Genomic DNA, 14072 nt, shown 5'->3' on the forward strand with positions numbered 1-14072 from the left:
TGCCAGAGGCTCCAGGCACTCCCTGTGGCTGGGCTTGGCTGACCCTAGGCCATCACTAGCCAGGGGAGAGGACAGGGAGCCCAGTGCAACCCTGATCCCCCAGCCCTTAATTCTGAAAACAAAATTGTGGAGGTCATCAGGCAGCAGAAGATGCAGCAACTTTTGTTGGGACTTGGCATTCGGCACGAGCAGTCATTGAGGTTCGAACTCGGGCACGTCTGTCTTACAGAGGGGTGTTAAAGGTGTCTGTGTGGTGTGCTTTGTGGGTGGAGCCTCCCCTGACTGCTGGGTTCAGGGCAGGGTTGGGGCTGCTGCTCTAGGGGCCTGTCCCTGTGTACCACTGCTGACGTGGCTCACCCTCAGCAAGATGGTGTTGTACCAGTGAGATGCTGCTGGCATTTTCCTTGTTTTCCCCTAAAGGTTTATTTATTTGAAAGGCAGATTTCAGAAAAGAGAGAGAGGGAGAGGCCACTCCAGTGAGAACTGCACTTGGGCCATCTCTACTGCTTTCCCAGACGCATTAGCAGGGAGCTGAATCAGAAGTGGAATAGTTAGATTCATAGCAACACCCAGATGGGATGCCCCTGTTGCAGGTGGCAGGGGAGCCTAGTGGGCAGCACCACAGTACCAGGCCCATTGCGGGGCATTTCTGAAAGCCGGTGGCGGTCAGAGCCTGTGGCCACAGACGTGCGTGTCTTCAACGGGGCTGGGAGGTTTGAAGCTGCACCCAGGGTGGACAGGGTCGCAGGTTGTAAAGCACCACCTCTCACACCCGGAGGGACTGGCTACCTCACCTTCTTAGCTGTGTTTCTGTGTGAGAATTTCTGGCTGTTGGAATGCTTCAGGATACACACAGTGATGTGTGCACACAGACGTGTCTGCCAGAGGATTGTATTTCTCCTGGGCTAGCCATTCTCTTCCCAGGCTGCCTCTCGCATGTGACATTAGCCTTGACGGGCGTGTGGGGATGCACAGAAGGCAAAACTGGGTGTGCTGTGGGTCTCTGGGGTCACACTCAGGGCCTGTGGGATCATGTGTTGGCTCCTTTTTGGAGTCTGGCTGTTCCTCCTCTACACAGCATGGAGAAGGCATGACACAAACTGGCGTTGTGATACAGTGGGTTAAGCTTCTGCCTTGCATTGCCGTATGTCAAAGTGTCGGTTCATGTCCTGGCCACTCGATATCTAGCTACCTGCTAATGTGGCTGGAAAAATCAATAGAGAATGAGCCAAATTTTGGGGTCCCTACCACTCACATGGGAAACGCGGATGAAGCTCCTGGCTTGGGCCTGGCCAGCCTCGGCCTTTGCAGTCATTTGGGGAGTGACAGCAGAAACAAGATCCTTCTCTCTGTGTGTGTCTTTCTCTCTCTCACTGTCACTCCGCTTTTTCAAATTAAAAGTAAATGCTCCAAATCTTTAAAACAAAATAAGATTTTATTCTTACCCTGAGAAACAGAAAACACTGACATTTAAGATGATTTGCTCTTGCTTCTTGAACTCTGTTATTGCAGCGGAAAATGGGATTTTTACCAAGGAGGGTTGCTGCTGTGGGGTCCGCGTTCCACTAAGCATGCTTCAGAGTGGGATGAGGGGCTCTCAGAACCCAAGAGCCTGCATCCCACTGGCCAGCGGGGTGGGCAGGACACACAGTCTCTCTGAGTGCCACTGTGTGCCTTTGTAATCACCGGTGCATGTCCCCCCAAACTCTGCCAGGAGAAGACCAACTCCGGGGTAGCACTAGAAGGGGCCCCATTGTTATTAACTGGGTATCTGGAGTGGCTGCCTGAACTTGCTTGAAGATCCTTTCCGTCATAGACCTTGTGGCTCAATTAGCAGGACGTTCAGATAACGAACGGCATTGGGAAGATAATCCTGCGCGTGGGTGCGGCCAGATTGTGTGATGCCGTCCCAGGGGATCATCACAACAGTGCCGTTTGGAGCAAAACTGTCAGCTGAGGAACTGCAGGAGTGGGCACTGAGCCTGGTCCACACGCTAGGAACCCATACTCCAGGACTGAGTGCCTGGGCTTGTCGCCCTGACTGGAGCATCCTGCTCATGTAGATCCTGGAAGACAGTGACGATGGCTCAGACACTTGAATCCCTGTCACCTGACCTGGTGTCTAACCTCAGCGCAGCCCAGCCACTGTGGGCATCTGGAGTGGCAAGCTTTCTTTGTGTCTGCCTGCCTCCTCACATACATAAAGGAAAAGTTTGTGAGAGGAGGAAAGAACCTACTGTGGCTCCCAGTGCCAAGCGCCTGGGTGTAGGAGGGCTGGGGAGCTCAGATGGGCTCTTTGTCTGCCTTCAGGCACACCTGTCGGCCTTTTCTGGACCCCCATCAGGTGGCAGAAAGGAGGTGTGGCTCTTCTAGGTTCCCATGGCAAAGCTGCATCTGGAAGGTGCCCAGGTCTCAGGCCCTCAACCAAGGTGCCCTGTTGGTGCCCAAGTAGCATTCTGACACCATGCCCCAGCAGAGGGCATTTGCAGAAGGTGGTGCTCACGGGGCCCTGTGCTCTTTTTCAGCAACCGATCCACCCCCAGCAACCACGACCGGATACAGCGGCTGCGGCAGGAGTTCCAGCAGGCGAAGCAGGAGGGTGACGTGGAAGACCGACGGCGCACCTACAGCTTCGAGCAGCCCTGGGTGAGAGCCTCACCCCTCCCTGCAGGGGAGACCCTCCCCCTGCAGCCCCCAGCCTGAGCTATGACCTCAGCCCCTTCTGCGGAGGAAATGAGACACAGTGGAGCCCGCGTGCCCCCGACCTTTCACATGGTGACCTTCCCCCTCATTTCCATCCGGGTGTCCTCACCGCTAATTTCATTTTGTTCCACCATCTGTGCGTGGCGTAATAGATCTAATCAGCCTTATGACAGGACACAGCGACAGTGTTCTTGCTCTCAAAAAAAAAAAGTTGTTCCTTTCTTGCAATTTGGTAAATATTTTCTACAGATTCATCTTTCTCAAAATGAGGGGCAGAGCAGATGAGCTCAACATATGTCCCCCAGCGTCTGCTGTGCTGTGGGCTTCACTGCCCAGCATCCCCTGGGGCATGTGTCTGGACCCTCGCTTATGACGGTCCAGCTCACACACAGCTACCCGGTTGATCTTTCTCAAACAAAGCTTTGAGTGGCACTGCTCAGTGCCCGACCCGTGCTTTGAGCCCATGATCTGCCCAAGAGATGTTAGCCCACTCGGGAGTTGGGGATCAGGGGAGCGACATAGTAAGGAACCTGGGCGGTAGGGAGAATGTTTGGGTGGACACGTGGCAACTCAAGGTCAGGAGGACTGACTGTGGCTGGTCATGGGACAAGTGAGGCTCAGGACACAAGAAGAGACAATGCAGGTGTCTGGCGTGTGTGTTTTAAAGATTTGTTTGGCTTTTATTTGAAAGGCAGAGTTATAGAGAAAGGAGAGAGATCTTCATGCACTGGCTTACTCCGCAAGCAAGCTCAACAGCTGAAGCTAGTCCAGGCCAAAGCCAGCAGCCTCTTCCTGGGTCTCCCACATGGGTGCAGACGCCTACCCACTTAGACCATCCTTCACTGCCTTCCCAGGTTCAGTAATAGAGAACTGGACCCTAAGTGGAACAACTGAGACATGGACCAGTGCCCCTGTGGGATCCTGGCATTGCAGCTGGCAGCTTTACCTGCTGTACCACAGTGCCAACCATGCAATCCTGCCAAGGCCAGGCCTTACCCACCCTGGTAGGCTGTAGGTGAAACACCCTGGCATTTGGACTGCAGGGTCTCAGAGGGACGCAGCTCTGGATGAGGGAATGAGCGATGAGGGGCCAAGGGTGCTGTCAGCTTGCGCCCTCAGAAAGAAGAGGTGGGAACTGCGTAGTGATGCCCCAGCTCACAGAGGGCTGGGAATACAGTGATGCTCGATATCCAGAAGATCAGGAGCAGAAGGAAGATGATGTCAGAAAAATCACCGTGACACTGACAGGCATCACGCCACCTGTCAGGATCAGCATCAGAAGGAAGCTGGGAGCAGGAGTGGAGTCCAGGGATCAAATCCAGGGACGGTCACATGGGACTGGAGCAGCCTGACTGCCTGGCCAGGCGCCTGCCCCCGGTGTTCGGTTTTGCTTTGTTTTCTTTGTAAGGCAGAGAGAGGGACAGGCAGCCAGAGATGGTGTCTGAACCTGTGTAAGCCCCGACGTATTTTCTCTGGGGAGATTAATGTTGTGCCAGAAAAAAAGTGGCAGGAACCATATGCATTTGAAAGGCTGCCCCTAGGTCTGCTCCTTGGGTGAAATGGGGTCTTGGAACTGGTGACTGGCAGCGTAGACCAAGGAGTGATATGCTTCATGCATCAACCCTTGAGGAGGTTGTAATGCAAGTTGAGTAGACCCTCTGATGGATTTGGCTTGGTCCAGCTCTGATCATTGCCTATGTTTGGGAAGTGAACCAGAATATGAGAAATCAGTCTCTCTCTCTCTCTCTCTCTCTCTCTCTCTCTCTCTCTCTCTCTCTCTCTCTGCCTCTTAAACAAAAGATTAAAGTTCAAGGGCAGGCCTTTGCCACAATGGTTAAAATACCACTTGGAATGGCCTTGGCTCATACCCTGGTACCTGGATTCAAGCGCGATCTCTACTTCTGACGTCACCTTCCTTCGATATGTACCCTGGGTGGCAATAGTGATGGCTCAAGCACCTGCCACCCACATGGGAGACCCTGTAAGAGTTCTAGCCCCCAACTTTGGCCTTGCCCAGGTCCACTGTTAACAGGCATTTAGGGGAATGAGTCCCCAGATGGAACATCAATCTTTCCCTCTCCCCCTCCCTCTGTCTGTCTGTCTCTATACCTCTCAAATAAAATCAATAAGAACTAAAGTAAAGAAGCAAGAAAATCGGAGGGAAAAAAATCTCTGTTTTCCGCAGTAGTATTGCTGTTGATGATGTTCTCTCCCAAGATATTTAACTTGCCCTTCTAGGTGATCAGGTGACTCGGGGCCTTCCCATGCAGCGACAGCACAGAATTCTGTTAGCTTCCCAGGCATCACTTGGCATTGCCAACTCCATCTCACCCTGCTGGATTTCGGAAAGCAGGACTTCATCACGATCCATGGCAGAGATGCCATGACCTCAGCGTTTGCACAAGGCACTGAGAAGAGCAGAGACCCCAGCGTCCGTTAGAAGAGAGAGTGGGAGAGAGAGATTGATTTATTCTTTCATCCCCTCTCTCCTGCGACTGCCCGCAACAGCCAAAGCCAGGAGCCCAGAATTCCACTAGTCTTCCATGGACTGAGCCCTTCCCCGCTGCCTCCCAGGCTGGGCACATCAGCAGGGAGTTTCATTGGAAGCAGGAGAGCTGGGAGTCAACCTAGGCACCCCAGAGTGCAATGTGGATGTCCCCAGCGACATCCCCAGACTCCCAGTTTATTGAGTCCAAACTTCTTTTATAAACCCGTAGTGTTGGGAAGCCGGGCCTTGTATTTGGCAGCTAAGAACGAGGACTTGCTACTGTGTGGTGACAGAGTCCACCTGCTAGACCTCAAGTCCGGTCTGAATGAGCCAGGAGTTCCTCTTAAGAGAACGGCTAATGATGTGGGCTCTGTTGCATCTTAGGCTTTTCTTTTTTTCTGGCGTAGGGATGTGAATGTTTCTGTGTTATCCACTTAACTTGGACAGTCCCATTAGAGAGGACTCTTGAAATCCCAGCTCCAAAGGATGCTGGCCAGTTTCCACCTGCGGAAACCAAGCCAGAACAACCTCAGATGACAGCCTGGTGGGGCGATGGGGCTTCCTGTAGTGACCAAGAGTGGCTGCAGATTGTTTCCTGTAGCCAAAGGGTGGCAGATGATGTAGCGGCAGATGACTGCTACCTTGGTCATGGAGCCACTTCCTAACACATGGGTCAGAGGCTGACCTTTTTCACATCATTTCTCTTTGGTGTTTTCAAAACAAGCTGGGCCTTTCTCTGTTGTGTGCTCCAGCGGGCTGTAACATGCTCCCGTTCTCATCGAGTCTTGTGGTGGCCAGAGCTGCAGCTGATGAGTGGCTGCCTTGGTCCACCTTGGCTTTGTGCATCTGCCTGGCAAAGGGAGCCTGGAGGATCTGGAAATCGCTTTCCGCTTTCCCCGAATGCATCTTGAACTTGAGAGGTTACTGTGCTGGAGCGGAGGCAAGCATGATGTCACTCACTAGAAGGACCCTCCCCCGCCCCGCATTGAAGGGGCCACTGCTCGCCTTCGAGCCCTGCGCCCGGCCCACACACGAATGCCAACCAGTGTGTGCCGCAGACAAACACCAATCTGATGACTGCAGACCCGGTGGTCACCACAGAAAGTTCACCATGGAACCTTTCCAGTGCCTCGGTTTTGAAAAATAATCCTGTCCACTCCAGGGGTAGGAAACACACCTGCTCTGGGGCCTTCTGTTCCCAGAAATAGCTATGGCTCCAAGGGTCTTTAGAAGGGCAGGGCGCCGGAAAATTTGCTTAGCTCTCACCCCAAGCTGAGGAAGAAAAGAGAGGGGAAAAAACGTGACTTCCGCCTGCTGTGCCAGGTGCAGTATAAATGAAGTGGCAAGTTGCTTTAAATCTTTCTCCAGAGGATGGGATGATGGCTGAGCTCACATGAGGACAGGGCATCATCGTGTGTCTCTTTCAAAGACTGAAATCGCAGGCTGTCACACCGAGTACTGATTGCTGTGAGATGTGAGCAGTGCCCAGAAGGAGCATCGCCGGCTGCGATGCCTGCCGGGTGGGGTAATGGGGACATGAAAAGCTGTCTTGCTAAGTCCTTCCCATCCCTGGTCGGTAGTGAGTGAAAGGAGCCCAATCCTCCCAGCTAAAAAGATGGACAGTGTGCTCTGTGGGATCCTGTGTCTGCCCCGGCCCTGCTGGCCTCCTTGGCTAGGCATCTGCACAGATCTGTCTCGGGCCTGTGAAAGCACCTCTTGCCCATTAGGGTTCCACTTGCCTGCTTCATGGCGTAGGGCCACTTTGTGCCACCCACTTCGGGGGACTGGGGGGGATGAGGCTATGACCCACAGTGACCCTCCCCATCTCCGACTGCTGACCCGTCCTGTGTGGGACCTCTGACTCGTTCCACCTGTGAGGGCAGCCTAGGGAGAGCTATGAACTTGCACAGTGTCCCCCGGTGCCAGCAGCACCTGGCACTGGGCCTGGCCTGTTGGCCTGTGGTGCCGATGAGAGGGCTGCATGGTGGGAAGGATGAGAGGAAGGCAGGCACTGTGATAGGACCCCAAGCTGCCCAGGGCAGAGATGGGAGGGCTCTTCAGCCACCAGTCACGCTCGGGTCACCAGGCAGCTCGCAGCCCTGCAAGGGACCAGGAGGGCAGCAGGGCCCCAGGGAATTTCTGTCCGCGAGTCAGCTACAGAAAGTACTCAGCCCCAATGTGAACAAGTTCGGTTGCCACCCTCCTGCCAGGTCTGTGGTGGCTGTTTTTATCAGCCTGTGGGGGGCCGTACAGGCAGGAGTGTCAGGGCACCGGTGATGCCAACTGAAGGCTGTGTGGTCTCCCAGTGGTACAGTGACCTCTCTGGAGTCCTGGTCAGCCTGGCCCTCAATGCCCATCTCCGTGCAAAGCACCTGACCCAATGTGTCGTCATTCTGGCTGTAGACATTGGTGTAGATTTGAAGATTCTCAGTATTTATAATTCAAGTAGAAAGCCCGCCCAAAATGATCAACTATACTAATATCACATGTATAAATTTCTCAAATACACATGTGTGCTTGAGAAAACTATTTTTCTTATCAATATTAAGACAACTGGTAGAACATTTTAAATTATTGAATGCTTTATGTAAATGTTAACACATTTATGATTTTGTTGCAGCTTTTTTTACTTATTTGAAAGGTAGAATCACAGAGGTAAAGAGAAAGAAAATATGCACTTCTCAGTAAGATGACAAAGCCCCATGTCATCATTTTTGTGATTCTTTGCATGGGCAAGTGACTCTGTTCGTGCCATGGGATTGGGACCATGGAGTGTAGATGCAGAACTTCCCCGGGTGGCCCTGTCCCCGCAGTGTGTCCGGCAGCTGTACGGTGCAAGGTGGCTTTTACCAGGCCCAGTTTCAGCTCCGTTGCAGTCTTGGGCCAACCGGGATTCATGGGCTCTAACAAGACGCTTGATGTGTTGGTATCCATGTAACGTGGCCCTGTGACAGATACCCCTCTGTGTGCTGTGAAGAGAAATGCAGAGGTACACACAGCTCAAGTCCCTGTGAGACCTGACCTCCTTCGCATAGCTGTGCAGCCCTGGGTGCTGGTGTCTGGGGTCGGCCGGATGGGATGGGAAGGGAACCAAGGCTCTTCTCAGGGCCCTCCTCCTGCACTGTTCTCCCTCTGTCCCAGGCTGTTCTGGGGCCACTCACACTCAGCCTCCACCCTCCCCCACTCCTATGTGCTGGAAGGAACATTTTGTCTGATCCCCTTGCCTGCCTGGAATGATATGAATGGTGGTGCCATAGAGCATGTGTTTGGGCATACATGCGTCCCAGCAAGTCTGGCCATGCAGATCAGGGCATCCTAAGCCCTCCTCTGCTGCTTTGCTTAGATGCTACTATTTCAGGCACTGAAATGTGGTTGGCTCCCAATGAATGAGAATGTGCTGACCCTGCAGAACAGAGCAGTGGGTGCGGGGCCTTCCCTGATGTTGCCAAGCTGCATGTCACCGACCCTCTCCATGTGCTGTGACACTCTGTCTGAGCACCCTCTTGGGTGCTGGGCTTTCCTCTGCCCAGAGGCCACTTGTTCATTTTCCATAGGCCGGTTCCAATCAAGACAGGTCTGTGTGCCATGCCAGGTGACATACGGGCACCAGGAGTCATAAGAGCCACAGCCCTGCTTGGCACTGCAGCTCCGAGTCTGTGACAGCAGCTGGGACTCAAATCGGTTCTCTTATGGGAGTGCCAGCGCCTTGAGCAGCAACTTAATTGGTGGCCCCACAAAAATTTACTCTTTGGATAAACGTTCCTGCTATCTGCCTGGTGGTGGTCGTGCCAGGGTCTGTGGTGGCAAGCTGAGCCTGTCTTAGCTCCTAATTCTCATCCGGTCACTAAAGGGGACCCAGCTCTCTGCTGTTGTATCCTATTGTGGGTTATACTGTGGAACCACCAGAATGTCCCGCGTGTACCTGCCGTTACTGTGAGGGGCTGCTTCTCTGTGCTTGGAGGATCCTCACTCCTCATCTTCAGCCACATACTCACCGTGTGTCTGAGAGATACCATACACCAGCGCTCAATGTCAAAGGCAACCACACCTCGTGAAGCAGACCAGAGACCCTGGCCTCAAGTCTGAACCACAGGCCAACGTCAGGCCCAGCGAGGCTGGGTCCCCGCACACCTCACCTCCCCAGCTGGCTGCCCACCATGCCTCTCGCTCTTCTTGCTTGAGCTCACATCAACCCCTTGTCTCCTGCAGCCTAGCTCCCGGCCAGCGGCGCAGAGCGGCAGGCACTCGGTGTCGGTGGAGGTGCAGGTGCAGCGGCAGCGGCAGGAGGAGCGTGACAGCTTCCAGCAGGCCCAGCGCCAGTACAGCTCGCTGCCACGGTGAGTGAGCGGGCGGGCCAGGGTGGGAAGGAGGGCTGACCACCCAGCGGTGATCAGATCGGGTGGAGAAGGCTGATGGGGAGAGGGCACCCCGATGCTTCTAGCATGACTGTGAGCGTGGGGGCTGGGCTCCTGCATCTTCCTATCTCGCTGTGGATGAATTACCGTGCCTCTCCACCATGTCTCCTCGTCCCCGCTGCTGCTTGGGGTTTAGTTCTGGGATCTCAGTATCCAGGAATGACTTGAGTAAAGCAGAAGGCTGGGGCTTGGGTTGGAGGTGGGGTGGGAGAGACCAAAGAGTAGGAGAGCAAACTGGAGGGCCTGGGAGGAGGACGAGAGCAGGGAATGAGATGGGGAGAAGGGTAGTGTAAGGCCCACATCATTTATTACATGAGCACGCGCACACACAGGAGAGGACTAAAGTCTAGGGGAAAATGAAAGGAAAAGTTGTTTATTGTGGTGCACCAAGTTTGAAATCTATGCAGAGTTTTGTTATGATGTACCTCCTCCATGAACATGGATTTCAGTTTTCTTATACCCAAAAAAACCTACCATTTAGTTCTACATTTAATGAACCTATTGGAGAATTTTATGTACTTTTCATTAAATTTGTAAGGAAGAATAGACAGATCTTCCATGTGCTGGTTTACCCCTCAGTTGACCATGGTTAACCAGACTGAAGCCAGGATCTCCAACCCGAGTCTGCTCCCAGGGCGTACAGCAAGGGAACTGGCGCAGAATTGGAGCCAGGACAAACAGGGGTGCCAAGCTCAGCTTCAGGCACTGGCCTGTACGTGTGTGCGTGTTCCCTGCTCATCACGTGGCTGACCTCAGGGAAGCCCTGTTCCTTCTCTTTACACTGATGAACACAAGGACGAAGGTTTTAGCTACAGGAAACGTGTGCTCTCGTGTCTTCACAGCCTCTATCTGTAGCAAACCTTCAGTGAATTCTCAGTGTGTTTGAACACAGAAGGAATGAATGGGGTGATGCAGAACCCAGTGTCCAGTGTGACTGTCCCCTGTGGAGGCAGGGGTGGGGCTGGGGAGGAAGGGGTGGAGGGTGGGGAGTTGATGGATCCCAGGACTCCCGGAAAGAAGGGTGGAGGGCTGCAGCTTTTTCCCATCTTCTTGGAGTTGATCAAGACCCTATAAAGGAAGTGTGCCTTTGTCACCCTGGTCTCAGTACCAAGTACGCTGTGTTTTTTTTTTGGGGGGGGGTGTTTGTTTTTGTTTTTTAAGATTTATTTATTTTTATTGGAAAGGCAGATATATATAATGAGGAGGAGAGACAGAGAGGAAGATCTTCCGTCTGATGGTTCACTCCCCAAGTGAGCACAATGGCTGGAGCTGAGCCAATCCAAAGCCAGAAGCCAGGAGCTCTTCTGGGTTTCCCACACGGGCTTTGGGCCGTCCTCAGCTGCTTTCCCAGGCCACAAACAGGGAGCTGGATGGGAAGCAGGGCCACCAGGATTAGAACCGGCACCCATATGGGATCCTAGCGCATGCAAGGCGAGGATTTAATCACTACGCAATCGGGGGGGCCCAAGTGCACTGTTTTGATCCAAGTCTCCTGATTGACGTCGATTCCTGGGCTCTGCACCCCTGCTTCCCATCACTCCGTGCCCTGGGCAGATCCACTGATGACCTCTCAGAAGTGAGAATCAGCTGGGCTCGAGGCACCTCTGAGGCTTCTTGCCTGGTCTGACTTATCTGGGGAGCCTCACGAATGCAGCGTGGGCAGCCATGGTCATTGTCATGGCCACATCTGGAGGAGATGCAAGGTGGGAAACCTGCTGTCTTGGCCCAGCATTTCCAGGGTTGGGGAACAAATAGGCCTGTCTGCAGGCCGAACCATGACCTTGGCACGGTGGGACTGAGCATTCAGGCTCGCTTTTGAAGTTGATGATTTTGATTGGTGAGGACGTGATGCTGTCAACACCTAAACAGTCCATGGCAGGAAAAAAAGTTTCCCATCACTGCACGTGGAACGTGGGGAGATTCCATCGTCCCGAACGGCATCACGGGTCCTTCCAGCCCTGTCTCATTGCTATGGGAGACCCGTAGCCTCCAGAGCTCCTCACGTCTTCTGGGGCCCTGCGGAGCCTGCAGGCCTACCATGCAGTGGATGGGGCAGGCCGGCACTGTGGACAATTTCCCTGTTGATAAATGGAGCAATCTGTTTCTGCTTTATGACTCAGTTGTCTCTCCTTCATTTCCGTTTTCAAGGCACAAAAAAATATAAAATAAGGGCGTGTGATTGTTTTACTGTGTCATGCCCATTCTTACTGCGGATGCATCAACACGTTCACAGGCCCCTTAGTAAATCTGAGACGTCTTCACCAAGGAAACACCACATTCCCCTGCGTTGCAGAAGTGGGAAGAAGCAGACATCCTGGTGGGGTGCTGATGTGTCTCCCCTCCTGGGGAGAGGGGGACGGCTCCTGGGGGCTGGGTGAGAACAGGGAGGGGGCAGAAGCAGGGGGCTATCGTGGCCCAGAGCCATGGCTTTTCCCGCGTGGTCCTGTTGCATCTTTGGACTGAAATCTCTCATAACCGCGCTCACAGTGCAGTCCGCAACGTGTCCCTGCCGCGGCAGGTGTCAGGGTGGCGCTTGGCTGTGTGAGAGAGGTGTTTGTGTTGCTTGGGTAGGTCTGAACTGTAGCTCCTCAGGGAAGGGAACCTCTTTCCAATCTGTCTGTCTCTCCCTCAGCTCGGCACCAAGGAAGCCTTCAGCCGCCGCCGCGGTGGTCAGACCCATGACTCCAGCCGGAGGCACCAGAGAAGCCTGTCCCATTGTCCCCTTCCTTCCCTCCCGCAACCCACCCACCCAGGCCTCGCCCACTCACCTCTCTGCTTTCCCTTCCCCTGTAGGCAGAGCAGGAAAAACGCAAGCTGCGTCTCGCAGGACACGTGGGAGCAGAGCTGCCCGCCGGGTGACGGCTTCCAGCACGCCAAGGACAGCCCGCGCTACTCCAGCTACCAGGGCTCCCGCAACGGCTACCTGGGCGGCCACGGCTTCAACGCCAGGGTCATGCTGGAGACGCAGGAGCTGCTGCGGCAGGAGCAGAGGCGGAAGGAGCAGCAAATGAAGAAGCCACCCGCCCCCGAGGGCCCTGGTGGTGGTGGTGGTGGTGGTGGCGGCGGCGGCAGCAGTGGCTACGAAGCCTACAAGAAGGGCCAGGACGCCACCTACGGCCCCGCCAAGGGGCCCTTCCGACAGGACGTGCCACCATCCCCATCCCAAGTGGCCCGGCTAAGCAGACTGCAGACGCCAGAGAAAGGGAGGCCCTTCTACTCCTGAGCGGGGCCGGGAGGCATGCTCGCCTTCTGTCCTTTCACCCAGGACACATTCTTGGGGGAGGGGACGACGGAGTCTGGGGCCACTGTCAGTGCCTTAACGTCCTCGCCGCTGAGGTCAGTCGTCGCAGGTGTGTCTCGCACCCCCACCGCTCTGGTCCCACCAGAGCACCTGGAACTGCGGCCTCCTCACCTGTCTGCCCACAGGGCATCATGGCCGCACGACTTGAGCTGAAGTTCAACGGGACCCCAAGGGCCAGTTGTCCCTCCCTGGGGGATCTGAACTGCAAGGTGACATCCCGGTCACTGGTGGGGAAGGAGAGAGACGGGGAGACCGGGGCTGTGTGTGGGGATGCCCTTAGCCCTGGCTCTGCCGTTTGTGGTCCTCGGGCCTCCGTGTGTGTCGGGGTGGGGATCCCTTGCCTCTGGGGTCTGGGGACTCCTTGTTACAGGACAGCCTCTGCCCTGAGAAGCTAAGCCATATCCCACACTGTTGGTCACCCCCGGGTCTTTTTTTAACTGCCTGTAACCCTATGTACCAATAAAATGATCATTCTAGTCTGTGTTTATAAACATGCTTCCTGTCCTGATGGCCGTGGGCCAGCGTGGGGGCACCACGTGTCCACCTCCCTGAACGTGTGAGTGGCCCGAGCCCCCAGGCTCTGTCCTCACACCCACATGCATCTGCCTGGCTGTGCTGACTCAAGTACCTGCAGACCTGCCAAGCCCAGCGCAGCATGGATAGACCCAAAAGACCAGCCTGGAAATGCCCATCGCTTCTCTTGCCCTGCCACCCCAACCTTTCCCAGCAGGTACATCTCTCTGTTTCTAAAAACATATCTGCCAGCCTTGTACAGTTCTGTGGATCTGAAGGTGGCCCAGTCACTGACCTAGGGGCCAGCACTCCCTCCTCAGGACTACCCCACAAAGCTCTGCCTGCACACTTGAGACTTATACTGGAAGGCGTGTTTCTGCCTGCTTCTCCTTCTCCTGTCTTGTGGCTTGGTTGAGTTGTGTTTAAGTGAATGGACAAGCTAGTGACGTGGTCCACTCCTCTTGAAGCCAGGATAGGGCCAGGCTGGACAGTGGCTTCCTATAAAGGCCCAGGGCACAGCCTGGGGTTCTAGGTGGGAACATAATGGTTAATTTCCTAGGTTCTTGTCTCTTTAAAAATAAAAAAGCATTTTAAGTAGAGGCGCCCATACAACTTAGGAAGTGGTAAGGCTTACTGAGGTAAAGATCGCAGC

General features: G+C 54.4%; 1 protein-coding gene across 11 annotated transcripts in view; it reads left to right on the forward strand.

The window, feature by feature from the left end:
* PARD3 (par-3 family cell polarity regulator) overlaps positions 1-12885 on the forward strand; it is a 475858-nt gene extending 462973 nt beyond the window's left edge. For all 11 annotated transcript variants that reach the window (XM_058669631.1, XM_058669628.1, XM_058669633.1 and 8 more), the window contains 3 exons: positions 2526-2646; positions 9401-9528; positions 12400-12885. In XM_058669631.1, the coding sequence (XP_058525614.1) occupies positions 2526-2646; positions 9401-9528; positions 12400-12829 (679 nt within the window). In that variant the 3' untranslated portion in view covers positions 12830-12885. The remainder of the gene's footprint in view (positions 1-2525; positions 2647-9400; positions 9529-12399) is intronic.
* Positions 12886-14072: the final 1187 nt, after the last annotated feature.

Source organism: Ochotona princeps, chromosome 10 (assembly GCF_030435755.1).
Source record: "Ochotona princeps isolate mOchPri1 chromosome 10, mOchPri1.hap1, whole genome shotgun sequence".
Taxonomy (NCBI): domain Eukaryota; kingdom Metazoa; phylum Chordata; class Mammalia; order Lagomorpha; family Ochotonidae; genus Ochotona; species Ochotona princeps.